Source organism: Malurus melanocephalus, unplaced genomic scaffold, assembly GCF_030028575.1.
Source record: "Malurus melanocephalus ecotype Western Australia unplaced genomic scaffold, MMel_1.1 scaffold_172, whole genome shotgun sequence".
NCBI lineage: Eukaryota > Metazoa > Chordata > Aves > Passeriformes > Maluridae > Malurus > Malurus melanocephalus.
The window spans coordinates 562,303-587,917 of NW_026623404.1; the positions used below are offsets into that span (position 1 = coordinate 562,303).

The following is a 25,615-nucleotide window of genomic DNA, read 5'->3' on the forward strand; positions in this document are numbered from 1 at the left end:
GATGCTGGTTCTTGATCTGTTCTTTACTGTGTTTAAGATAAGGTGTGCCATGTGGGTGATGTAGCTGTTGCAGACGTAACTTTCTGGTCATTCTAGCAACCTATGTGAAGAGCAAAGTACAACATAAGTGATGGATTTTAGTTTGAATCCCATGCAAGGGAGGAGTGCCCTGGMGATTGCTTGGGATGCAAAAGGCATCCAAACAGTGCATTGTCAGCAGCGTATGGATTCTCCTGTTTTATGTAATTGTGCAATATCTGAAAGAGATCTACCCTAGAAGTGAGTTATCTGTGGTGGAAGAATGTTTTCTTGAACAAGAATGAGTTTTTGTGAATAAGAGAGTCTTTGTGTGCATGGCCTCTATAATCTACCGTCTTGATCTCAGTGACTTCCCTTGTTTTCCTGAGGTGAATCTCTAAAACTCCCATTCTTTCATTGCTTTGTTTCAATGTGGTACTACAGCTGGCAATGTTACCTTTGCTTTTCACAGATAYATCTAGCATGGTTCCTTAGAAATGTAGTGTTGGAAGAAAGTTTATTTTAGTAATATGCACTCATTCATACAAAATTTTGGCAGACTTTACATAGGATGGATTTTTTTTCTGATATTTTCTGTTCATTTTTTTCATTGACTTGAAACGGGTTTGGGAAAATAACAAYATGATAGTATAGTTTCTTCCAGTGGGGCTATTAAACTTTTTATCAAATGTTTTCTTTGTTGTTTTTGGAGACCAGAATATAAGGAATTTATTGTGGGAGGAATTCCCTGCTTATCATTCATTGCCTAAGCTGTTTTTGTGGATATAACCCCAGTTCTCATTTTACCCTGGATTTGTAGATCAGTGGGCTGGTAATTCACACCAAGTTTTGTAGGAAAACAATCAGAGTCATGACACAGTAGTCAGCTACAAGAACAGATAAAAATGTTTCCCCCCAGTTTCTTGCATGCTCTGATTTCTTATGYTTTCTGTAAGATTGGATCTGTGTGTACAAAAGGATAAATATGATATTCACAGATTGCCTCTGGGTAAGAGAAAAACTAGGAAAAATGTTTGAGCTGACCATCCAAATTTTTTTTACACTGCCAACATTTATTTACTACAGAGGACTCCTTCCACTGTTGTTATTCAGCAGTTTTGTACTATGGAAATCCATGAACCCTTACAAAAATAGAGTTTTCCCATGAGTGAAACTTCCTTGTACAAGCTGTGTTGTATCGTAAAGGAAGCATTTCCCTGTACCAGTCTTCAATATTCCCTATATTGGTCAGTTTCCAAAGGTCTTTATAGATCTTTTATTTTTTTAACCAATACTGTTGATGTAACTATTCTAACTCAGTGTTTCTGTGTATCTGGGTTGCATTCTTCACTCAGTGGCATGTTCCTACTTCTAGAAAGGTACAGAAATTTTTAAAGGTAATGTATGGTTGGGTCATCCTGATAATATCTGTGGCCTGTGTTCTTCTGAGCAAGTTCTGGTGCTGCAGAGAGAAYGGGTATTTCCTTTGCTGGTCAGCTGTCTTCTGGCTGGTAACACTGGCACACAAAGACCTCTCCAGATCGTTCTAAAGACAAGAGACTGTCACAGAGAAGACAGATGGAGAGGAAGCAGGTTTGATATTTTTCACTTTTCTCCTGCCAGAATGTCTGGTCTTGCCCTTAATCAGTGTGTTATTCACAGTCAGTCATTTCAGCAAAACACCATAAGTCGTAGAAACCGATGTTATTTATATATGGTGTCGAGAGGAGATAGAGAGAACTCTATACYGAACAATTGAGGTTTGAGAATTAAAATGAGTGATGTGAATATACTGAATTTGACCTCTACTCTTTTGAAGYAAGGGCCACTGGAGAAAACAAAAATCCCTGAATAGCTATAGGGTGGTCTGTTGATACTTAACAGGATTTTAGTCAGCTACCAGGATTTTACAAGGTCATTTCTTTCTGTGATACAAAATTATTTGAAAACTAGAATGTGATCTGTAGCATTTTATAGATATGTAAACATGATYTTGTTTGACTGATGGTGTAGATCATACTGTATGACTTTGCATAATATTTTTCCCTTCACTGTAGGCATAACAAGTCTTGAATTACCACCTCATTACCATTCAGTGTCAAAGCTTATAGCTGAGATATTTCTCAAGCAGGTCAGATCCTTCAGAGCTTGTTGGGTTTCCTATCAACTAAAAATAATACTTRCTAAGTAAAAAGACAAAGAATGGGCCACTGCTCAGGAAGAAATATAAAAGTCAGGGGTCAGAAGAARATCAGGGAAGAGAGCCTGACAATGAATGTTAACAAGCTGTTCTTTCATTGGAGCCTGGGAGGCAAACTTAATTTTGGTTACCTGCATTATTTCTGTCTAAAAACAGAGTATCTAATATAAAAGTAAAGATAAAGCCTTGGGAATGGAGATTAGAGTCCCAGCTTGCTCTGTTCCCCGGTGATATCTGTTGGATTAATTTCATAATTTTCAGTTGAGATAAGAGTCTTCCCTGTGCAAAAATAGTGCAGTAAAAAAAGGGGAAAATTTGATGATGGCTAATGAGGTCCATTGCAAGATGTACAAGCAAATGTATTGAGGCAAAATCTTCTACTTGAAAGARTTTTGTCCATTCCTGCAATTTTTACTTATAGAGGAAGGAAATTGTGGTAATTCTGATTCAAGTCMCCAAATTGCAGTGTAGAGCATTGCTATTGAGATAATTTCTGATACTTGTCTCTTAGGAAGAAAACAACTCATTAGTGTCCATGATGATGCACTTGCTGAATTTTTTCTGACCTGGGGGGGGAAAAAAATCACTTTATCTTTTGAGTACTTCAAAGAGCCATCTCTGACCTGCCTTGCCTCACAGAGCCTATTTCTTCATTGCCACTAGCAGGAAGTTTTCACTCGCAGACTTCAGGGATGATTCATAATTGAACAAAGTTCTCTGTGGTTTGGAGCAGAAAGCAAAAGTCATAGGAATTTGTTCTGCTGGCATTTTTGTTTTCCTATACTACAAACGGCACTAGAAGCAACTGATGGAAGGCAAAGCTCTTCCAAGAAGCTGAGTTCCCCTTTTGTTCACACTGTCACATTCTGGTGCGTCTCTGCTAATACCATCCTGCTACTTACTCCGTGGAAGGTCCTGGGATTTTAGTGAGAAAAGCTGTGAAATGAAGTGTTTCTGTGCAGGAGTGAAAGAAAAGAGCATGGAAACAGCAGTAAAACCGTTGCATAGAAAGGTAGTTTTTATCTAAACATTTCAGTGGTAATAGGTATTTTTAAATTAGCAGCATAACCAGTGTAAAAGGTGAAACTACCGTTCTGTCACTTCCTCTTTAGTATTGGCCTAAAAGTACAATGAGGCTTTAAAAAAAAATCTTTTTATTTTTAATAAGCTATTTATACAAGAGATTTCCCATTCTAATATTTAGTGACTACTAAATAAGAAATTTCTGTACTGTCCTACTTCTGTAGGGGCTTCTGCATTGGGCTGGTCTGAGGTAGTCAGCACCAAGACAAGTTTAATAACAGGCTTGTTTTCTACAATCAGAAGGAAATCAAGGCAGAAGAAAAAAACAGAGTTCTTTTCTTGCTTGTCTGYTTCAGAAATACTTGAATGCAAACCAGATAGGAGCTTCACAATACCAAATCTATCCAAATTATATTTGTCGGGCTGTTCAATTCTCTGACAGGTAAAAAGGGACATACATTTAAGTATAACCAACAAACTTACCTCAGACTATCAGCAAAGGCYGTAATGTCTCAAAAATACTGATACCATTGCTGTGCACATGTCTTACTGATTTTCTGGACATTTACAAACCTTTGATAAGCATTAATCCCCAGCATATACCAGTGGGATACAAAAAGGTTATGGTTGTTTCCARTCTATAGATCCCCAGAGAAATAAATGCTGCTTCTTGGTACTTGGAAATCATTTTCTCCTGCCCTTTTCCCTGCCATTTCCCCAATCCCTTGTAAAGAATCTCAGCAGAGGGCAAGATGCAGCCCTTTATACTTTAACAATGCTACTTGTTATTATTTCTCTCTTTTCATTTCAACTCTGGCTGTTCAGGTGTCAAGTCCCAGGAACTGCCCTTTGAAGTAGATGGTACAGTTCCCAACAACTAAAAGGCCTATCCCACTAAGATAATAATTGTTCAGGTAAATTGTAGGTAGACTAAAGYAAAGGAGCAGGCTGCTGAAAGGCATCTCAGCAGCTTGTAACAATACCTCTCTGTGGAAATGACATTTGGGGAACAAATAGTACCTTAAAAACAGTTTGCGATTAATCTGTGGTAGTTGCTAAACTGCCCACTTCCAATTGACAGTAAGTACTGGATGGACTCCAAGAGACATAAAATGGCCATTTAGCCTTTGTGCAGCCTTGATTCTTGTTAGAAATCCCTAACTAAAAGTAGGGAGAAAAGTTGTTTTCTTTTTCTTGTGGTTTCTTTGAACTGAGAGCAGTATCTCAGGCTAGCACAATGTGTGACAAAGTAGGCATATGGACTGAACATCCCAACGTGAAAGGTGGAAATATGTTGACAGCACAAAACAAGATTCAGAAACTTTAATGTATAATTTAAGCTACTGTGTGTTTTGACACTACAGTTCTAAAATGCAGCTCTTTCCCATCATCAGAATGATCCCAAGGAGCTCAAGTTCCAAATAAAAATGGCCATATATGCRTCTCACTGAACAGTACAAGCTTAAAACATTCTTTGAGAAAATAATGACTTGTAGTTGATCAGTAATTTTCCCTCTAAACTGATCTGCTTTGTGTGTGGTAGGATGYAGGTGAAAACTAGTGCTCTTTTTCTCATCTCTACCTATCCTTAGCTCAAGTCTCTGTACTTTCACAGCTCAACACCTTACTCCCATTTTCCTCTTTCCTTCCTCTTCTTCCTATTCCAACCAAGTCATTGAGTGAGASCTTAAATCAAGCCAGAAAAAGGATTTAGCTCCCATTTAATTATATCTTCCAACGAATCACATGATGCTAAACAGTGCTGTGTGTTCTTTTGTTGAGATTCTCCTTTAACAGTTTTTGGCACAATTGGCAGTTCTCTGTTGTCAAAATTTGACTATAATTTTCCCTGCAGTTTTTTAAAGTCAAAAGTCAACTGAATAAAAGTGATCCAAGCCTGACCTGATACAGGGATCTATTTTATTTTCACACTTCCTTCTACTCTAAGAGAAAACATGAAAATAATAATCTGCCTCTGGCACACAAATAAAATAGACCTTTTTTAATTTTTTTCTCCCCACTTCAGCAGGARTAGCATCTGTGTGCAGGAAGATCCAGACCCCATGCTAGCTTCCAGATCTTCCATTACTAGCAGCAGGGATGAATGAGGCCTGCAGGTGAGAGCAGCCCCAACATCTGGCAGCCCATCTGTTACCTGCAGAATATGTACAGCTTTCTCTGTACAAAATTACACATCAGGCTCTTTCCAATCTGTTGCTTATATTGTTCCATTTAGTGCAGACCAGATTTGTATCTATGTCTTTAAGAGGCTTTTATTAGATGTTTGGATTCCTTGGCGTAGATGCAGGCACCTGATTTCGCACATTTTATGCCGTGTYGTTTGTGTGGTTCAGGTCTATTTTGCATCTTAAAACTCTTAAGCCTGCAGAAAAATTCATGGGATCTAGTTTTTTCCTACAGAAAATCTCAGCTTTTTCTAGCAAACCCAAATTGTCTGTATTTCATGTGCCTAAATGTAAACATTAGTAGGCAAGCTTTCAGATTCTTACATTTTCAACCAAAATTTTGAATTTTAAGGTTTCCACAAAAGCCTTTTACTGCTTGCAACATGAAGTATGAAGGGACAGGTTTTAGGATGATGCTCATTTCTTTATTGGCTTTGAATAAAAAGAAAATGCCCTCTGTGCAAAGCTAGAGGACAAACACATACTCATATGCTCTGCATTTACTGAGATCCAGCTCCTCAGCTTTTGATCAGTATATGATACTATTTTGATTATATTATATACCTGCTGGTAGTATTTTTTGGTTTAAAACCACATGAACACTTGGCACCTAGTTCTGATTTTTCAGTCAAAATAATTTGAACTCAGGCTATGAAAGTGTAGTTGAAAGTGAACAGAAAGTCATCGCAGTTTCTTGAGGTCTTTGGGATTTTTTTCTGTCACAGTTAAATAAGCAAGCTGCTATTTTTGGCATCTCTCTTAGACAGTGGGCAATTATCCAAAGCAGTTTCCAATTAGAGTGCTTTTAGTTCATCCAGTTTGTAGGCCACAAGAGAAGATCCTGTGGCATCAGATAAAATAATTGCAAGCATTCAGACTACATCTAGAACACTACTTTTTTTTTTTTTTTTTTTTTTTTTCCTCCTCTTTAAGAAAAACATCAATAAATTGAACCAATTTCATGGAAAATTATCAACATGGAGCTGGATATGGATCTGGACCTCCTCTGTTGAGGAAAGGCTGGGAGAGCTGGRCTTGTTTAGCCTGGAGTAGAGCTGGTTTTGGGGAGTCTGAGGAGCAGCCCAGCGTGTCTTAAGGGGAGGTCTTCAAGGAGATGGAACCAGACTCTTCACAGCAGTGTAGGGCAGGAAGGTCAGTGACAATGAACATAAAATGAAATGGGAGAAGTTCGGACTGGATGGAGGGAGAAACTATTTCCCCTGAATGCCTGAGGTCAGTCTGACAGTGATACTCTGCTCAGAGAGTATCTGAGATGAAGCTGTGCAGGCTTCATCCTTGGAAGTTTACAAAACGTGACTGGTGAAGCCCTGAGCAGCTTGGTCTGACCTCAGGACTGACCCTTGTATGCGCAGGAAGTTGGACCAGACACCTCCTGAGGCACTTTCTGGACTGCACTGTGCTATAAGCCTTTTTTGAAAATTAATGGTATGAAAAAGGTATCTTCAGCCATCACACTGAATCTCCTGGAGCTACAGGAGTATTTGGAGAGTTGTAGTAGCTTATGGAAAGTGATGCTTATGTTTTCTGCATGACAGAAGGGCTTCTCTTGACCACTAGACTTTAGTTATGATATCTGTGAATTAAATGTCAAGTAGATCATTCTCATCTGAATAAAATTTTCTTGCTGGAAAAGCAAAAGAGAGTGAAAGGATCTGAGCTCAGTGAAATAAGTGACAGTGATTCATACCTCTTCTTTTCCAGGGCAAAAGAAGCARCTTTATACAGCTGCTGAGTGATTGGCAGCATGGACCTTTTTGGAACTCCTGAGTGGGTCAAAATGTGGAAGAGTTTGCTTCTAATGGGAGTCAGGCCACTCAGGTTGGCTGTCTCCCACTAACAGCAGGAAAAATAAGGAATATGTTGTGGTTAAAGACTGAATTGAGGAAATATACCCAGGAGTTTAAGCTTAGTCTGTCTCTGGGAGAAGAGAAGGATAAGTTCTCTATGAACAGTTGCCTGAAAAGACCCAAAGATTTCTGAGAAACAATGAAGTGTGGTTAGCTYAAGTCATTTCATACTAGTGATCTTAGTTAATGACCCTGCCCAGATTTCCTGGGAGTCTTGGAGAAGATTAGTGCATTTCTTACGTCAGGCTCACCTTTTGCAAATTGAGGGTAATAACAATTGCCCATCAGTCTCAGAGGAATTRTGAAAATTAATAGTGTTGTGTTTATTGTGCTGTGAATATTTCAAGCCYATTCCCACTCCAGATGTTTGTATGATTATTTCATATCCATGGAGGCATGTTCATTAGGACAAAYATGATGGTACATTTCTCAATGTCTTTGGTCAAAGAAACTTTGGAGAGAAAACAATAGGGAAATTGTAACTTTGATGGTTTCTGAAACAGTCTGTGGTTCATGGCCATGTTTTGAGTTCCATTTAGAAAGCAACGGCAGAAATCTCCATCACCAGTGGACCCTACTCCATATGGCTTTTTTTTATTAAAATTGGCACATGGGCATGAGTTCAGGACAACAGTAATTACATTATTTTTACCTCCATATCCACTGTGAAGATCTATTAGTACCTTCAGTGCCATGTTTTCTCTGTAGCCTGGCAGCTTGTATTTTATACGGCGTGAGTGTTACCGTATTGATGTGACTGTGCTTAGTCTGACTGGTCTGAGAGCTGCTGTATTCGCCTTTCACAGAGCAGTTTGGGTTGGAAGAGACCTTAAAGACCATCCATGTATGTCCAAGCCCCTGCTATAGGCAGGGACACCTTCTACTAGACCAGGTGGTCTAGTGGATAAAAATTAGTAGGATATAGAAAAGTCCTGGCAGAATCTTGGTATAAAACTGACTGTAGCCTTTCCTTCAGCAGCACCAGCAGCAGTACAGGGACACAGAGCTGTGCAAAAGTGAAGATGCTGCATGTTTAAGTGGAACTTGCTTCCATGCTGGGGGAAGGTGGAGAGTTTACTGCTGTGTACATGGCTGTATCGATGGTGACAACATCATATAGCTGGTTGCCAGAGGCATTGGGTTGCCCTTGTGATCATTTCACCTGATCTTGGGCTGATGTTCAGCTGGCTTCAGGGCATTTTAATTATTAGCACACTGGCTATTGGACCAACCATCTCATCTGGTTGCTGGCACTGTTTATGTTTGTCTAAGCATATCAGATATTCCTCATTAACTTCTGCAATAGTATTCAGACAGAAAGTCCTAGGAACTCTTCCAGCTAATCCCCATTTTGGCTGCTGACCAAATAAGGCTTTATATGGCGCAACTGTAATTGCTTCATTTGTATGGTATTGATCTGCCATTAGGCAAAACACAAGCCAGCATTTCACTAGGGCACAAGTTATGCAGTGTTCTTTATTGTTTGCATTGCAGTTGCAGATCCAGTTCCCACCTGGGAAATGGCTCTCCTGTTTTTTTCTTTCAGTCTCTGCTTCTAATTAAAGTAATGAACTTCAAAGTGCTTGCATCATAATTAGACCAAAGCTTAAGAAAACATTTCTTAGCTGGAATCTTTCTATTTACTGCCTTCCTTCTAAACCTTCTTTATGAAAAAGATCAATATGGAGTCACAAAGAAGCATGCATGTAATGTTACAGAAATCTCTCATGCCTCTTTTCAATCTAAGTTTAGACCTGCCAAAAGTGTATCAACTGTACAAATGTCATGAATTAATGATCTATTTCTAGCAACTGTAAAAGTCAAGAATCCATCCTGATTTCTGTGCTGCCAATAGCTTTTGGCATAGTGGCCATGTTTCATTACTAACTTCATGGACATTGATGTCAGTGGATGAATTCCCTCAGAAGCAAGCAKCAGTTTTGCCCTACAGCTTTTCCATGTGGAGTTGCTTTTCTCACTAGGAAAAAATTATAGAAGAGATTGCTTGTATTACAGTACTTTCAGTACTCTACAGAATGCTGATGGTATTTGGCTTTGCAGTCATTTCATGCTTCATTCCCATTAAGGTGAGACTGAGGCTTGCTGGCTGAAAGGTCTAACCAGACAGGAAAAAGGTTAGAAACAGTGCCTTAGAAACAGAACAAACATAGGCTTGTTCCTAAAAGAAAGATATAGACATTAAGAGAACCACAGAATCATAGAATCACAGAATCATAGAATCACTGTTGGAGTGTGAAGGGACCTTTAAGGGTCATCTAGTCCAACCCTTATGCAGGGACTGAGCAGGTTGCTCAGAGCTCAGTCTGGAATGTTTCCAGAGATGAGACACTTCTGCACAATTTATTCCAGTTTTTCCATTCTTATTGTAAGAAATTTATTCCTTGTGCCTAGTCTAAATCTATCTTCTTTTAGTCTAAATSTGCCCTCCTTTAGCTGAAAACCACTATGCTTTGTCCTGTTGCAGAAGGCCCACTAAAAAGCTTTGTTCTCATCTTTCTTATTACCCTCTTTTAAGTATTGAAAGGCCTTAATAAGGTCTCTCTGGAGCCTAGTTTTCTCCAAGCTGAACAACTCCAACTCTCTAAGCCATTTCTCATGGCGGGGCTACTTCATCTGTCTGATCATTTTTTGGCTTCCACCTGGACCCACTCCACCAGGTCCCTGTCCCTCCTGTGCTGGGGYTCYCAGAGCTAGATGGAGTACTCACATGAGTGGAGGGGGAGAATTAGCTCCTTTGACCTTCTTTTAATGAATTCAACTGAATGTGGCTTCTCCACGAATTCCTGAGAACAGCAATAGTATTTTCTTTTCGTAATGCAGCTGCTGGRAAGATGGCAGAAGCTGTGTTTTTTCTTTTGCTGTAGCTTCAACCACAGAGAGCTATATCTGTCACCCTGAAAGTGGTAAATGCTCCTTTTGTATGATTCTTCTCTGAGGACATCTCATAAATACTAGCTAGGGTAGAGGACTTTTGTCATTTTTTTATGGAGAAACATAAGCTGACAGTGAGCTTATGGAAAAGGCAAGCCAAGATGCTCAGTTGAACGCTCTTACTTGTGGAAGTCACTCCATTGTGACTCCTGACATTTTTCTGTCATTTCTGAATCTGAAAGACATCTTGCTCTTAATCAGGTGCTCTTCTGAGATCCTGATGCTTGCAAGAAGGAAAATACAGCAACATACCATAAAGAGTAGAAAACAGGAGAAAACTATTTCAGATGTAGCTCCTCTTACCCRTCATTTCATGTTCATAAATGGTGGACTTAACCTGACATTAATGAAAAATTGGAGAAGTCTGAGAATGAAATATTTTCAACTATAGCCAGATTTAAACCAAATCTCAAAAAATGCCAGGTTATGTTCAAGATGGCATTAAAATCTTGGGTTTATTATTATGCCCTGCTACCCACTAAGTAGAACATAGATTTATATAGCATATTGAGATACAAGGATGGTTAGGAAATAGAAAACCTAATTTTTGCAGCTAGACAAATATCTAGCAGGATATTTTATTTTCCATGATTTGTAGTGAGATTCAGCAATGAGTTTTAACTCCTTTTGGAGGTCACAGTAACRTTTGTTCTGGAATTGGTGATTCAGCCTAGGACTGGATCTTCCTGCAGAGGAAAGCTCTGAAATTCGCAGGCAAAGATACAATATTTCTGCCACTGCTGGGACATGTTGAATGGAGTGAAAAATTAGAAGCTGCTGAAACAGCTGCCACCTGCTTTGTTCTGAAAGATTTTGATGCAGTAAAATCTTCCTCAGCATAAGATAGCCCTAGTTTGTGATCTTAATAGACTCTCTAGTAATCCATCAGTGATGTCAATTGGATTGAGGTGGATATAAAGAAGAAGTAGCTACAAGGAGCTACAAGGAGCTACAAGGAGCCACACTCTATTTCTATTCAATAAGCACCGAATTGTATCCAAAAGAGGTATGTTTTCCTAGCCTCATCCTGGGCAAAAATAGTCATTTTTGTGGCATTCAGAAGCATAAATTTAAAATGCCTYACAAATATGGTTGAGATATTWTATAAARGAAAATTTAAATCTTTTGGCCAAGRTCAGTAATGGTGAATAATGTTTTCRGTCCTGTTAAGCCATCCATTTGAAAAACAATTAGWTCAGTTGTGCAGGCAGAAAACTGCAGCATTTGGCTTTTTCTTGAGATGGAGGCATCAGGAGTTTCAACATGTGCCTGGATAACAAACCATAATGTCATTGCAAGCAGCTTGCACTAATGCAGTCTGAGTAGGAGAGGAGAGGCACAGCATGRGACCTGCTAGATCCTCACTGCTGTGACCCTCACCTCAAGCTGCTACTCCCTGGGTATCAGCAGTGCTATCCAACACAGATGGAACCTCTGCCTGGCACTGAACCACATAATGTGCTTTGCCATGAAACCCTACCTGTCTGTGCCAATACTGCCACTTTCTTTCAGTTGAGGGACCCTAAACTAAGGAATTACTGGAGAGGCAGGTGAAACAGCATCCAAACAATCCTGCTGTGACAAACTGAGTCAAGGTCTGCTTCACCTGAGGCATAAAAAACAACAGGCTTTCTGCCAGCCATGCCAAAGGTGAATGTTGCCCCATCTGAAAGCATTATGTGTTGGGGGGAAGGAGAGGCATGCACTTAAACRTGCTCAGTTTACACATTTCAGTTATAAAAATATTATTGTAAATACTTTCAGCAATATCAAATGTATAAAAAACAGAAAGAGGGTTCCCAGTGTTTCTGAGGTGAAAAAGAGTCTTGAGGCACTTGACAGTGGGCTAAGCTTATCCTGAGAGTGATTCCTGCAATGGTGAGACAGCATTACACTGGTGCTCAGACACTTGAAAAATATCACTCAAGTGACGGATTTTCTGAGGGTGGTGAGACACTGTCACAGGTTATGCAGCATTGTTGTGAATACCCCACACCTCTAATTGTTCAAGGCCAGTTTGGATGGGGTTCTGAGCAACCTGATCTTTAAGGTTCCTTCCAACCCGAACCATTMTATGAGTCGATGATTCTAAGCCTTTAAAACATGTATTCTGATTTGCGGATGTTGGACTGCAGTAGCCTATTCACCCAATTCTGCTTATGCTGAAACCAGCAAGAAAAATTGTTCTTTGAAAAAAAAAAAGCAATTGTACTGCTCGATGCGAACAGGATTAGGTAGTTGATAGCAAAAATTAAAATAGCCCAGAGCTGGGAGAAACTAGCATTTCCACTGCTGCTAAAGACTATCTGCTGAACTAATATGAACAGTTTCTCCAGGGACAATTTTATGTGTTTTTTATTTACAGCAAAGCTTTGTATAAAACAGAGAAACAAGCTGAGTTGCAGTCCCAGGTCAACTGCTGTTGTTTTTAGACAAGCAAAATATATATTTAATTGGTTGTGCCAAGCAGYGTTTGCATACTGTAATTGGAATATCTTGCTGCAAAACAGCTTTCAATCTATATAAATATTTTAAACTACAGTCATCAGACCTCTAGCTGGTGTAAATTGTCAGAACCTCTTTGAATTCAAAGTAGCTATGGCAATTTTTAACAGCAGTGGGTCTCCCATTAATTGGAACTCCCGCTGATCCTCAAGGTGTCAGTTTGGCTCACATTTGTTTACAAAGCTCAGCTCGAGGAACTAAACTGTGCTCTATACTTAGGATATACATAGAAGATGTAAATACTCTCTGCCCCTGGAAATTAACCATCTTATTTGGATGGCTAAATGAAGAGTGSTATACTTACTTTGATTAGCTACGACTGAAAAGCAGCTGAGTGCTGCTGTAAATTTCCTATCTCTAAATAAGTAGAAATAAATATAYATAGTTGCAAAAATACTTTTCTTTATTGCTTGAATCATATTTTKATATATTTTTCTGTAAGAGGTGTTTTAAATGAAACCGGATAGGGGATTTTAAAATAGTGTGTTTAAAAGGCATCAGATTCTARTGCTGCACAGAACCTGCCCAGACCTGTTCTGCAACACTTGGGCTTTCTACAAGCCAGGCAGTTCTYCAGGGGCATGTGAATTTTGCAATATGGTATTCAGGAGTCATCTACTGTTCTGGTGGGTCCTGGGCTGGGCCTGAGCATTCTGGTGAGGTGGCTGATCATGCCCTTTCTTTGATAAGCATGAATATAGAAATAGAAGAGCTCAACAGAAAAGCCTGAGAGACCCACTGAGGAAGAGCCAGTATTATTGTGAAGGCTCACAACATAAATACTAGTAGTTCTTTATCTAACATAAATGCTGGGCAGACTATGACCGCAAGTGCCAAGGACTCTTTTTTGTTTGAACTAATGTGAAAATGTTTTGATGACTGCTGTGATTCAATATTTGAATACAGTTTTTTCATACAAGTAATATGACAACATGCAAACCTTTATAAATCCCAGTATAAATATTASCCCTGCAAGATACTGAATGTGTTTAATAGAACATGATTTTAAAGCAGGCCTTTGGTCACTAATGTTTAGGTTATTTTTCTTGTAAAAATGTTCTTGCATTACCTCTTCTTTTTAATACTTACATTATTGATCCTTCAAGCCTTCTGAATACGCAATGATGTAAGCTTTGGCTACATCTTCCTCGTTAACAGAGTGCTTGTTTCATTCCTAACTTATTAAACATATTCAGCCAGTGCCATGCAGCTTTACACTTAATTTCTCTTGATGAATTGTCAAACACCCTTAAACTGCACTACATTTGTGTCACGCTACAATCTGCCATCAGCACTTTTCAAAACATGGATAAAATAAACAGCTCAAAAGATATGCAGGTCTTAATTTTTTGCTTGGTAAGGTTGCATTTTAATTTTTCCTGTTAAAATCCCTTTGAATGGATGATATATACAAGCTGTAAAWATGCACCCACTTGTGTGGGTCTCACTAAGCACATTTAAGACAGATCCTCAGCTGCATCCAGGAAGCACTAGGCTGGGGGGTGAGGAGAGGCTTCTGGCAGCTGTAGCCTCTTCTTCCCAAGCCACCTGGGCTGGATGCAGATGAAATCATGAGAGAATAAATGCAATTCACATCCCTGAAATAAGGTCACTGAATTTGGCTTCACCAAGCACCCTGTCTGCCTTGTCCAGCAGGAGGATGCCCTCCAGCCTCTGCCAGGAGTGCCCAGGGGCTGGTCTGCATGATGGCTGCACCAGCAGATAGCTGCAGGGAGAGATATCCAAAGTGCAAGGAAAAAATGAGCTTGGAATTGCTTGAGACATGTCATCAATTGCTGACACTGGCTGTGATATTGCAGTCTCRGGAAAGCTTGTTCCTGCAGCTGCAGATGCACCACCACATCTGTGATTCTGCTTCACCTTGTGCAGTATTTTACTGATCCCCCCTTCTTTCCAGTCACTAGTTATACAGGAGTACATATGCAATGAATTCATGGACAATGTGCTTGTGTATTTTATCATATAGAAAGGAAGACTGTATTTTGCCCATACCTCATGTATGGCCCACCTATGGAGCTTTGTTCATATAACATTCAGGTTCTCCTTGCTGAAGTCTTTTGTGTGCTCAGAGAACTTGAGGTTAACCAGAGATGCTGTTTCTCTGCACCACATGACTTCTAAGTGACTGAGCAATTTCTGAGGCTTTGAAATCCCTTGTGGGAAGGATTTGTGAAAAGCCCTTTGAAGGGTGGGGTTGAGATATTATATAAAGGAAAATTTAAATCTTTTGGCCAAGATCAGTAATGGTGAATAATGTTTTCAGTCCTGTTAAGCCATCCATTTGAAAAACAATTAGATCAGTTGTGCAGGCAGTRAACTGCAGCATTTGGCTTTTTCTRACTCTGCGCTGCTTCTGACYGAGTAGTTGTGTTGGTGGCGTCTGCATTTCTGGGACAATGGGCTGTGCAGTATGGCTGCAGCTTAAACAAAGCTGTCTGTGTGTGTGTAGGGTCTCCTCAGTGAGTCACTTTTTGTTTGCACATCTTGCTTGCTCATTATTGCAAGTGAACAGCATCCCCAGCTCTAAGCAGTGAAGCAACAGTTCCGCCATCTGTGACGATAACTGCGGAATTGTGCTAATCTGCCCAGGAAGTATTTTTTTCTATTTAACTTGCCAGTTACACACAATTTATGAGACTAAGTTCAAGAAAGGGATTCGGGAAAATGTCAAAGACATTTAAATAGCTAAGACATTTAAGTTTTCCTGGCAAAGCTCTACTGGCTACCTAAAAGATTGTTATTAAATGCCTACAGCAGAGATCTTGCCTTTGTTGTAATGAGCACTTAGGGACCTGTCTGTGCCTTTATGCCAGTATTCAGTATTTWGTATTCAAAAGTGGATATTCTGAGACCATACTTCATGGAGGTAGTCTCCATGAACGARGACAAGGCTGAGTCCTTGGAAGTCCATTGGGGATGACATTGAGTTGTGCAGATGGGTGGTACTTTCCACCCATCCTATGAACCGTGGTGCATCCAGAGATTTTGGAAACTTAATGACTTAAACAATAAATGCACCCTTAGCTGAAGGTATATATATTTGTATACAAGTATGCGTACAACTGGATATATATTCACCTGGATATATATCTCCAGCCAGGCTGGAGAGAGCCTTTTCTATTTGTTGTTTGTATTCAAGCTCTGGGCATTAGGTTGTAAAAACAGGCTTGACCKTACTAAGCAGAATGCATTTCATGTTTTAGTTCCTAGTTTCTAAGGAGTGCTGAGTTGCTGTGCTGAAAATGATGTTGAAAGAATTGCATTAGGCAAAATTTGGTGTTCCTTTTCATGATGTTCCACTATGACTGCCTCAGATTTCCAGCAGTGCTTGCGATTTCGGCTGTGGTGGTTCCTAGCCTGGACCTCTATCTCATTTCCTCGTAGTGCAGAGACCTCTGTGTTTTTATCAGCGGTGGAAATGGCCCTCCTGTGGTTAAGCATGTCCATGAGCTGGGTACCACAGTGTTGTGCACCGTGGTGTTCAGATCATTTGTTACATGCCTCCCTCACTGCTTCTTACAGACTGAAGCCCAGCAGATGAGTCAACTGCTAGGCATTGATGTGACACAAACTCACTGGAAGTCGAAGCAAACCTCTCTGCTGGCTTCCCTGGGCTTTGGGCAAGCACCCTGCTGCAGTTATTCTGGGTAATAAATAAGGTGTTTGGAGCCACTGATGTTATTTTGCAAGTGACCGAGATAGTCACATTGTCAACTGTCTGTGCTTGAAACTTAGAAAGTTTCATCTTTTGGTAACTGTGTAAGGTGTATCTACAGTTGGCACCGATAGGCTCTTTAAAAAAAAAAAGAGGTTATACTAATTAATGTTTTGAACTGCATACTACTGTTTATTTATAGGGAGATGGACAGTGATTTTAAATGAGTAATAATGATTTCCTCCTCATCGCAATTTTCATACTGTAATTCTAAAGGYTGCTGTGATCCATACATTGAAATCACTGTCCATGCACCCAAGTACCTGTGAAGTGGGGGCTGCAGTTTTGTCTGAACTGGCTTTATTATTGCAYACAAGGACAGTTTTCTTCTGAGTAGTGGAAGAGTCAGGACCGTGCAGTGGTGCCAAGCATTAGAGTAAAATACTAAAGCTCTTACCTGCTTTCTRCTGTTAAAACCTGACTCTCACCAATATTTCAGTTCCTTTGTTCAGGAATACATTGTCTTTAGTGGGAGTTTTGATTTAGTGTGGTATTGAGGAYACAGTCCTATTTTTTAAGATAAAARTTCTTGCCACAGAGACTCAGGTTTCCAAATGCCTTCTTCTGTGGCAGAACGAATCACTGTCTAGGATGAGTATAGGTAGCCTGGTTCTGAGTTCTCAGTATATAATTTTCAATGCAGTCACCATTGCACATTTTAGGCTCTCAGTTATAACATATCTGGGAGGTACAGCAGTGTTGGGCAAAGATTCTCTGTGTTTTTGTGACCAGAAGGAAATTTTTTATTTCCACATTGAGGTAGACCTGGATAACAAAGCAACAGAGAAAGCAGTGTGAAACTAACCTGGTTTTACATGGCCTACTAGATATGATGAGGACAATAAYGTGTTTATAAACAATACTGTTTAATTTCAGAGTGATGATTGCAGCTTAAATCCACATTTACTTCTTCATCCTTTTTATTTCCATTTCTCTGTTGTGCTGTGAAACTGTCTATGGATATGGCTAATAACCCAGCTAAATAACCCTCTCATGAATGGGTTTCATTTATTTATTTATTACTCTACAATTACTATCAACCAGCTGCAGCTTCTGTAAATCCCTGTGGGAAAATTTTCTTTGATAATCTTTAACGCTTTGAAAGATAAATTTGAACATTTGGCAAGTGAAAAGCTCTTTCCCTTCAACATGAAAATTAAACATGAAAATTTACATTTGTTGTCAAAGACATCACCTAGTTGTTTTGAATTCATCTTGGAATATCCAAATGAAAGGTAAAAGTAGACTAGAAAATAACTAGAAAAAGAAGTTGTAAGTTATGAGGTAAYGTCTTCACCCAAAATAAAATAAAGATTGGAAAGAAAAGAACTTTCCAAGAATTTTAGCATAAGGACTTTGTCTAATTTGGTGAGCTTTAATGTTCACACTTGAGAGACTACAGCTTGGAGGAAATAGYTTGAAGATGCTTTTTTCAGATAGACAGATTGATAGGGCTTCCCATCTGCTTTAAAATCAGACTGAGATTAAGTGGCTTGTTGAATTGAGAGTTAGTGATATTCCTCGAGATATATTTCATTTTTTGTGGGAGTGATCAATCCTGCCTGCATCTGTAGATCTGTCAAAGCAGCCACTTAGGTTATTGCTGCCCAGTGTGCCAATTTGACACAGCAGCATTAAATTAGACCTTGGTTTAGTTCCTGTCAAAGCAAGAAGGAGTTTTGACATTGACTTTTTAGACAGCGGGCTCCCGGTATATATCTAAGCCATTTTCAGAATAAGTAATGTTGTTCAGTGTCAAAGAAGTGTTTCCAGGATCATCTTTCWTCTATGGCCCAGTCCCAATGTCCTCAAAAAGGCAACATTTACATTYGGTGTACTGGAAATCTCTCTGGTAAGTGGCAAGGCAGGCCACACAGTTACCTTTCTAAATGGGGCAAAGAGACTGAAAGCACAGGCTTTGTATTAGAAGCTGGGTATGAAAAACCTGTAGTAAATATGAATGGTTCAAAAGCAATTGCTTCCAAGAACAAAAGGGACAAATGAACAATTTCATTCCAATTTTGCAATTGCTTCTCTCCCTCTGGAATGTGAATCATAATTAGAGCACTTATACAATATCACATTTGTCAGCCTGGCTGCTAAGTTCCCCTTAAAGATTTATCCACAAAGAGCAGTCTGCTATCACTCCCACTACAGCYTACAGTTTTCATTTTCACTTTCAGGGACAGACAGGCAATTACTTTATCTCTAYTGAAAATCTCATATAAATCTAACTGCAGTGAAGTTAGGTAACATCAGATCTACACACAAGCAGTGTCCAAACTTCCTGACCAGCCAGCAAGGACCTTTCTTTCATCCRGGAGGAGCTTTATGGAAAGCTGTTACCCAAAAACAGTAAAAGTTTGTCCTGAAGCTGACATTTGTCCCACAGATGGACTAGTGTAGTAAGGGACTCTCTATAAGTTGTGAAGTACCATTGTCTGTACCTGTTTGCCTGGAAGAAACCTCTCTTAGTAAGTGAGAGAAAGATTTCCATTCTAAGTCCAGAAAGGACCCCCAGGGACCAGAGACCAGCCATCTCTTGAGAGGCTGAATCACAAACCCCAGTGTCATCTGGTGCCACATGATTTGATAGAGCCCTACTGCCAGAGGATCTCTTCCCAGCCCTTCCCCAACTGCTTTGAAGGTGTTTACATCCTCTTGTTGAAGTGATGATGCCATTGACAKTCATAGTTCTTGTCATATCCCACTYAGTCCTGACMAACAGATCTTGAGAGCATTAAACAAATTCAGAGAGAATCTCCATCTTTCTCATCCACTTATCGACCCCAAAGAGCAGAAGTTAAGCTACTGACACATCACAAATTCTTCAGAGATGAATTTTGCCATTGCTCCATGTGCCTCTGCAGATCCACAAGCAACATCCTGGGCTGGCATCAATCAGAAAGAATGTATGTCTGATAGGCTTGGATGCACTAGGAACACCTGGACATAAAAACAGGAAGATACAATTTTTCTAATGCTGATGTGGTTGTGTATCATTGTGATATCTGATGGTTCAGAGTCTTAGTAATACAGATAGATAGGAAGTCATACACTGAAACAAGTTCAGAGTTTCTTTGGAGATGATGAAGGCTGCATAAATCCCTTGGCAGATTAGTTATCAACTGATTTTWGAATGTTATACAGTGACTGTCATAAATCCAGATGCCTTACATTTGKGTTAGTATGGTGGAGTCTACACTGTTTAACCTCCGCCATCCAATCCCAATGGTCTCTGGACACCTAAAGGGAAAACTCTGAGCATGCACAGAAGCACCTGCATCCCAGGACCAGGTGTCTTAGTTCTTAGCTGAGTTTCAGTACACTTCCAGCAGCCTTGAGTTCATACAGAAAGCAGTCGTTCTGTGCCTTAGTCTCTGTGTTGGCAAGGCCCCTCTGCCCGCGCAGATCCAAAGCCTCTCAGGTATTTCTCTCATCTGAAAAAAAGAGCATTTCAACATGATATGGAGGACACCAGGCTCACAGAACCCCTTTCAGTCTGTTGTGCCTGTGCCACTTTGCTTCTAGGAAAGTAGGGTTTCTATTGTATTCAGTGGTAGTAAAACATGCATAAACCCTCCAGGAAAAAGACTTCGGGATGTCCCAAAAACCTTTGTGTATCTCAGATCCTCAGGATGTCTGAAAAACCTTGTATTTCAGCACTTRTGTAGATTGCTGGCTTTGTTCTTCCCAGTGCTTGAACCTCAGTTTGGCTGCACTGTTCCCAGGTTTCCCCAGTGAGGACACCCTTCACCACCACCTTCCTCCTCCATCCTGCAGGTGCTCTTTGTGCTGGGACACAGGGTGCTCTGCCAGAGCAGCAGGGCAGTCCCTGGAGTCATGGCACTGAACTGGGCCCCATGTTGTGCCTTTCAGCCAAGCCTGTGCTGTAAAAGGGAGCAGAGCTCTAGAGCCTGTGTCCCAAATGCACAGATGTGCCAACAGCAGGGGATGGAGCTTTAGACAGACAGACAGACCTCTGGGCACCTTTATCCAGTGCTCTCTTGACTGGCTCTGGACAGCACCCGAGTCAGTGTGGGAGCTGTTAGTGCTCCTCCTCAGCTCTTCCTCCCACTGTGTGTTTCTGGAGCCCTAATCCATAGCTCGGGCAGGATCAGTCTGAAGCTCTCCTTATCAGAATGCAGTGACACAGTGAATGGCAGCGTCTAGCACAGGCAGTCTGGATCTTGCCTCTTTAGTATRTGGGGATTCATTTTCTCATCTGCTTGAAAAAACAGCCTGGGCCCACACTGAACAGACATTAAATATAGATTCAAATAAATCTGTGTAAATCGTTTTTAATTCCAGGCAGAGTTTTATCATCATTTTGCAAAAATGGTTTGGGTTGGTTGATAGAATTTTTGCATTAAAATCCAAGCTGTTCTGAAAATCGTTTCTACAACTGGAAACACATTTTTCACATTTGGAAGTAACCACAATTATTTGTGCTGCCAAGGGCTTTGAAATGTGGAAATGAGAGGTTTATTTAGTGTGTGGATCAAGCTTATAAACAGCTTAAGTCCTCATTCCTTCTAACATCTTAACAGCTGTGCAGTTTCTTACAAAATATGTTTTATCGTTTCAAGAAATGCTGTTAACCTCGCAGTTTTAAAACTGAATGAACAAGGCCTCTTGGACAAATTGAAAAACAAATGGTGGTACGACAAAGGAGAATGTGGCAGCGGGGGAGGTGACTCCAAGGTTAGCCTCAATGTCACCAAAAGCGGGTAAACAGTATGTGAAGTAATTGGTGCATCTGCTGGGGTCTTACCTGCGACAAAACAGCTTTGCCAGTAGCACAGCACTGCTGGTACCTGCAGCTGAAACCRAGATGTATGCAATTACTGTCAAAGCAAAAATATTTGCATTTGTTCAAGCATCCCAAGGGGAGCTYGTAAATGGTCTCTGGTGTGAGATCTATCACCAGTTTTCAGAAACCAGCATCTTCTGGAATCATGGTGAGCCTTCTTCAAGCTTGCTCTTTGTGAACAAGCAATTTAATACCTTCAGAAGCCGCTCACCAGCTAAGACTTTTTTCCTACTACTATATAGTACTATTCAAAATATTTTTCAGTGCCATTAGGGGAAAAGGAAAAAAAAATCAGTGTGACTACCTCTGAGGAGTAATTTAATGTATGGYCCAGGCTCAGGGATCTACTATTGACACAAAAAAATCTGGTACAAATTACAATTTTCACAGTATCCAAAATAGGAAGACAAACTTTAGATAAAATATCTTCATGCTGACATTTTCTGCTGTCTTTCCAGCAAACTGGAAAGACATGGTGGTTCCCTAGGCATAATTTACCAGAATTTATCAGATAGGAATTTTAGKCTGCATGCTAGGCTGWGGTGYTAACAGCTTCATATTCTTTCTGCAYTCCCCTATCTTCCATATGGCCAGTACCAGTACTTCTTGTCTCCTCATAGCTTCATTTGGRAAACTGCCTGGTGCTGAAAAGAAACAAAAATGTGGAACATGGTGAAGTGGGGGTGAACTGATATATTAAAAATACCCCTTCTGTTCTAGGCAGCACACAGTAATATTTATTTATGTGCTTGTGTGTGAACAACATGTTAGAGAATGCTGCACAGGTGGCTGGGCAGGCACAGAGCTAGTCAGATATAGATGATTAAATTTGACTGATTTGTCATACACAGTTTATGTAGCTTTCTTTACAGTTGCCTACATATATTTTTTTTTCATACTATTTTCTCTCCTTTAGTCGTCCTGCTCTTTCATTCTGTGTCCTAGCCTCAGGGACCATCCCTTGGGCTGTTCTGCACTCACCCAGATCTGGTCTCCTAATCCTCCTCACTTTGCCCTCAGTCCTGCTGCTCTACCTATTTTTCCCCACACCGCTCTGCTTGCCAGCAGTCACAGTTTCAAAAATGGTCTCTATTTTCTCTTCTGAAGTGTTCAGATATATTAKACCTAATAGCACTTACCTCCATCCAAGCCTGAAATTTTGCATTACTGGGGGAGGGGTATCTATTTGATTTTTTAAAAAAACATCACAGAGAATAAAGTCATTAAAATAATTCAATTTTCTTATAATATCCTCCCCATAAGCCTTCAGTGGTTGCAAAGTGARATGAAAACTAGATAGCAGAACTTAGGATGTTTCTTAACTTACTGTCCCTGATTATCAGCCACCAGTAGTGTGAGTCATGATGCAGGAAAAGGGGAACATCGCATGGTAGAGAGACTGTAGGGTATCACCAGGGAAATGTCTGGAAGTGCTGAAAGAACAAGTTTGTTGTGATGGAAAGTGACAGAAAAAGGAGTGGAGGGAAAAAGATAGAAAAGAAGGGCAAGGAGTGTAGTTCATGGGGACAGGGGGGACGTGTCAATGCAGGAGGGAGGAAGGAACACATTGCCAGCAGAAATAAACAACGGTGACATGGGCAGTTCAGGACACAGCAGACAATAGGGTGGACAGGACAGTGTTAGCAAAGGATGGAGAACATGATGGAGCTCAGCCTGTGTTTCTGGGACTATGCACAGCCTGCCAYGAACATTTATCTGACCTTGGGCCTGTTTCTTGCCACAGTTTTTCCCAGGCACAGCTGAGCGAGTGGCCAGTACCAGTGGTCCTGGGAAGAAGCTCCAGGTCTATCATGTGCCTGCACTGCCCACCTTTGGCAGAAGCAGGCACATCATGCAGCTGAGCAGGCATTCCCATGCTCTTCAAAGCCTGCATTGAGTCATAAACGACAGCCAGGCTGATTCCCCAAAGGGTTACTTAGCCATTTATCATCTATAAAATCCATTTCCTTGTTCAGAAACAGTCTTGTTCAATTGRAGTCAAGACCCTTTCTACTGAATTAATGGAGCTCTAAGTATTTTATTTCTTTGCTAGCAAATCATGAGTGGAATAACTGGACACTATGCACTGCTTTTGTAAACCTGATAGCTACCAACAAGTCCTAAAAGAAGTTCTAACCTTCTTAAGAAGATAATGCTTGATTTCATTGTGTGAATTTAAGAACAAACCCTGAGCTTTGTTAGCAGCTCCAGTTTAAATTGCAGAGCTTTGCACTCTCATAAGTGAGAATAGGAAACTCCTCTTGAAAGAAATACAGCACCTGAGGCTTGACTGATAACAGTGCTGTTRCTGTTTGAGTTTCATTAGCCAGAATATGAGGGTCTAGACCTCATAGTACTACAATAGTAGTACAGAAATACAATACTACTAGAGAAATGAGGGAGAGTTCCGCAGTTTGAGCTTGTAATGCTCTAAAAACCAAGATGTCTCCTACCTCCACTGTCTGCTCTTAAAAGGTCACCCCTAGCTTCCCCATTTATTGTTCCTTYAGGGGACAATCTTCCAAAATACAGAAAGACAGTTCACAAAGCTGCCCTGTGTGAACCACCTGTGGTTTAGTGATCTGATTAATTAGTTCATGGTTGAACATAAAAGTGAGTTCCCTGAGTCACCTGAGTGCTTTTGAAAGTAGTACCTCAGATCCTAACTGTATGCCATCACCATTTCATGTGGTGCATGGGAGGGTACTGAAAMACAGCTTTTGCCACTTTGCTGCATTGTTTTTATAAAAGTGTGAGTGGACAGAAGCTGTGCTGATGGAGATCCTTTCCAGTCTCTGCTGGCAGCCCTCAGGAGAGCACAGTGGCCCATGGTTTTTTTTTCATTCAGCTGATGAGACTGACCTTACACTTAATTAATGGCTCAGCCATGAGTGGGTAATGAAAATGCTCCTAAAGTATACTCATGATTGCATTTTTTAAAATCCTTGTCTACCAGAATTCTATATTAGTTTCAGAATCACTCAGTATTGTGATTCAAATGTTATAATTGCCCATTTGTTGTCCTGAACACAGCTAGCTCAGAACTTCATTAATGCCATTTTAAAGCACTTTGATTTTGCTGATGTTGCTGGCTCAAGATCCAGCCTGAGGCTCTTAAAAAACAGCCCTTCCAAGAGCAAGTGATTGATGACAGGATAGGAGGAAATGAGTAAGAAGGCAAGAGAGGMGGTAGAAGGGCTGAGAACATGATGGAAAGTTAGAAAACCAGGGTCCCTGTGCCCACTGTGGTGGCTGTGCCAACACCGATGTCAGCATGAATGAAGAAACCCAGTCTCCTGGGTTATCACACAGCAGTTTTTCACTGTGGCTACATGGGGCAAATTCTTCTCCATAGAAAAAGAGTAATTTTAGTTCTTACTTCTCATATATTATCCTTACATGACCTTGAGGCAGTTGGATCCTGTTTATATAAAACAACAGAGATTCTCAGCGGCTGTGCACTGGAAAAACTATACTGATTTTCACAAACTGTGCCAGTTTTCTCTAGTGGAAGATTTAGCCCAACATTAGTAATTCAGGAATCACTAAGCAACTTAAACAAAACCCAAATCTATAGACAATTTCTACTGCCACATTTAGTATACAATACTAAACTTAATGGGAAATTTAATTATAAATATTGAATTTAACCCCTGTACATGACTTCACATACAGCAAACCATAGCAATTTTTTCGTTTTGTCCCCTTTAATATCAGTGGGACTTTTCACCAACTGATTGTGTAAGCAATGTAGGAACAAGTTGTATTCTCTGAGCTTGTGACTGACACAGTCAAACTAAACAAGGGAGCCAAGGTGATCTGGACATGCATCTCTAATGAGAGCTGTTGAAAATCTTCTACTAAAATGAAAAACAAACAAACAAAAGAAGAAGCCTAAAATACATTGAAATTCACTACACCTGCAATCACTTACTGTGATTGCAAAATGGTATATATATGTTGTGATTATGAAAAACATAAGCAAAAAATTTTCCTTTTCCACTCTGCAGCCCCRTACTCTGGGCTTATCACATTGGATCACGTACATTTCCCATCACAGCTGACTGATTTAAATTTGGACAAAAATCCTGTTTTGAAAGTGTAAAATATTTTAAAATATTTTATGTATATAATTTTAAGTTTTTCTCAGAGAGCTTCTTTCTCATCAAAGCTGGGACTGTCTGAAGGCAGATGTGAAGGATAAGTCCCACAGTCTTGCTAAGGCAAGCAAGAAAGTGAAGGCCAGAAAGCCACAAGCTTTCATGAACTTCATCAGGGCCCTCATTCAGAAAGTTTTCCAGAAAAGTTAGTGGA

General features: G+C 40.2%; 1 protein-coding gene across 4 annotated transcripts in view; it reads left to right on the plus strand.

Moving 5' to 3' along the window:
- GRIA4 (glutamate ionotropic receptor AMPA type subunit 4) overlaps positions 1-25,615 on the plus strand; it is a 210,647-nt gene that overhangs the window by 172,301 nt on the left and 12,731 nt on the right. For 2 of the 4 annotated variants that reach the window (XM_057372466.1, XM_057372467.1), the window contains exon 14: positions 21,078-21,192. The exons of the other annotated variants lie outside the window; for them this stretch is intronic. In XM_057372466.1, the coding sequence (XP_057228449.1) occupies positions 21,078-21,192 (115 nt within the window). The remainder of the gene's footprint in view (positions 1-21,077; positions 21,193-25,615) is intronic. 4 annotated transcript variants of the gene reach the window in all.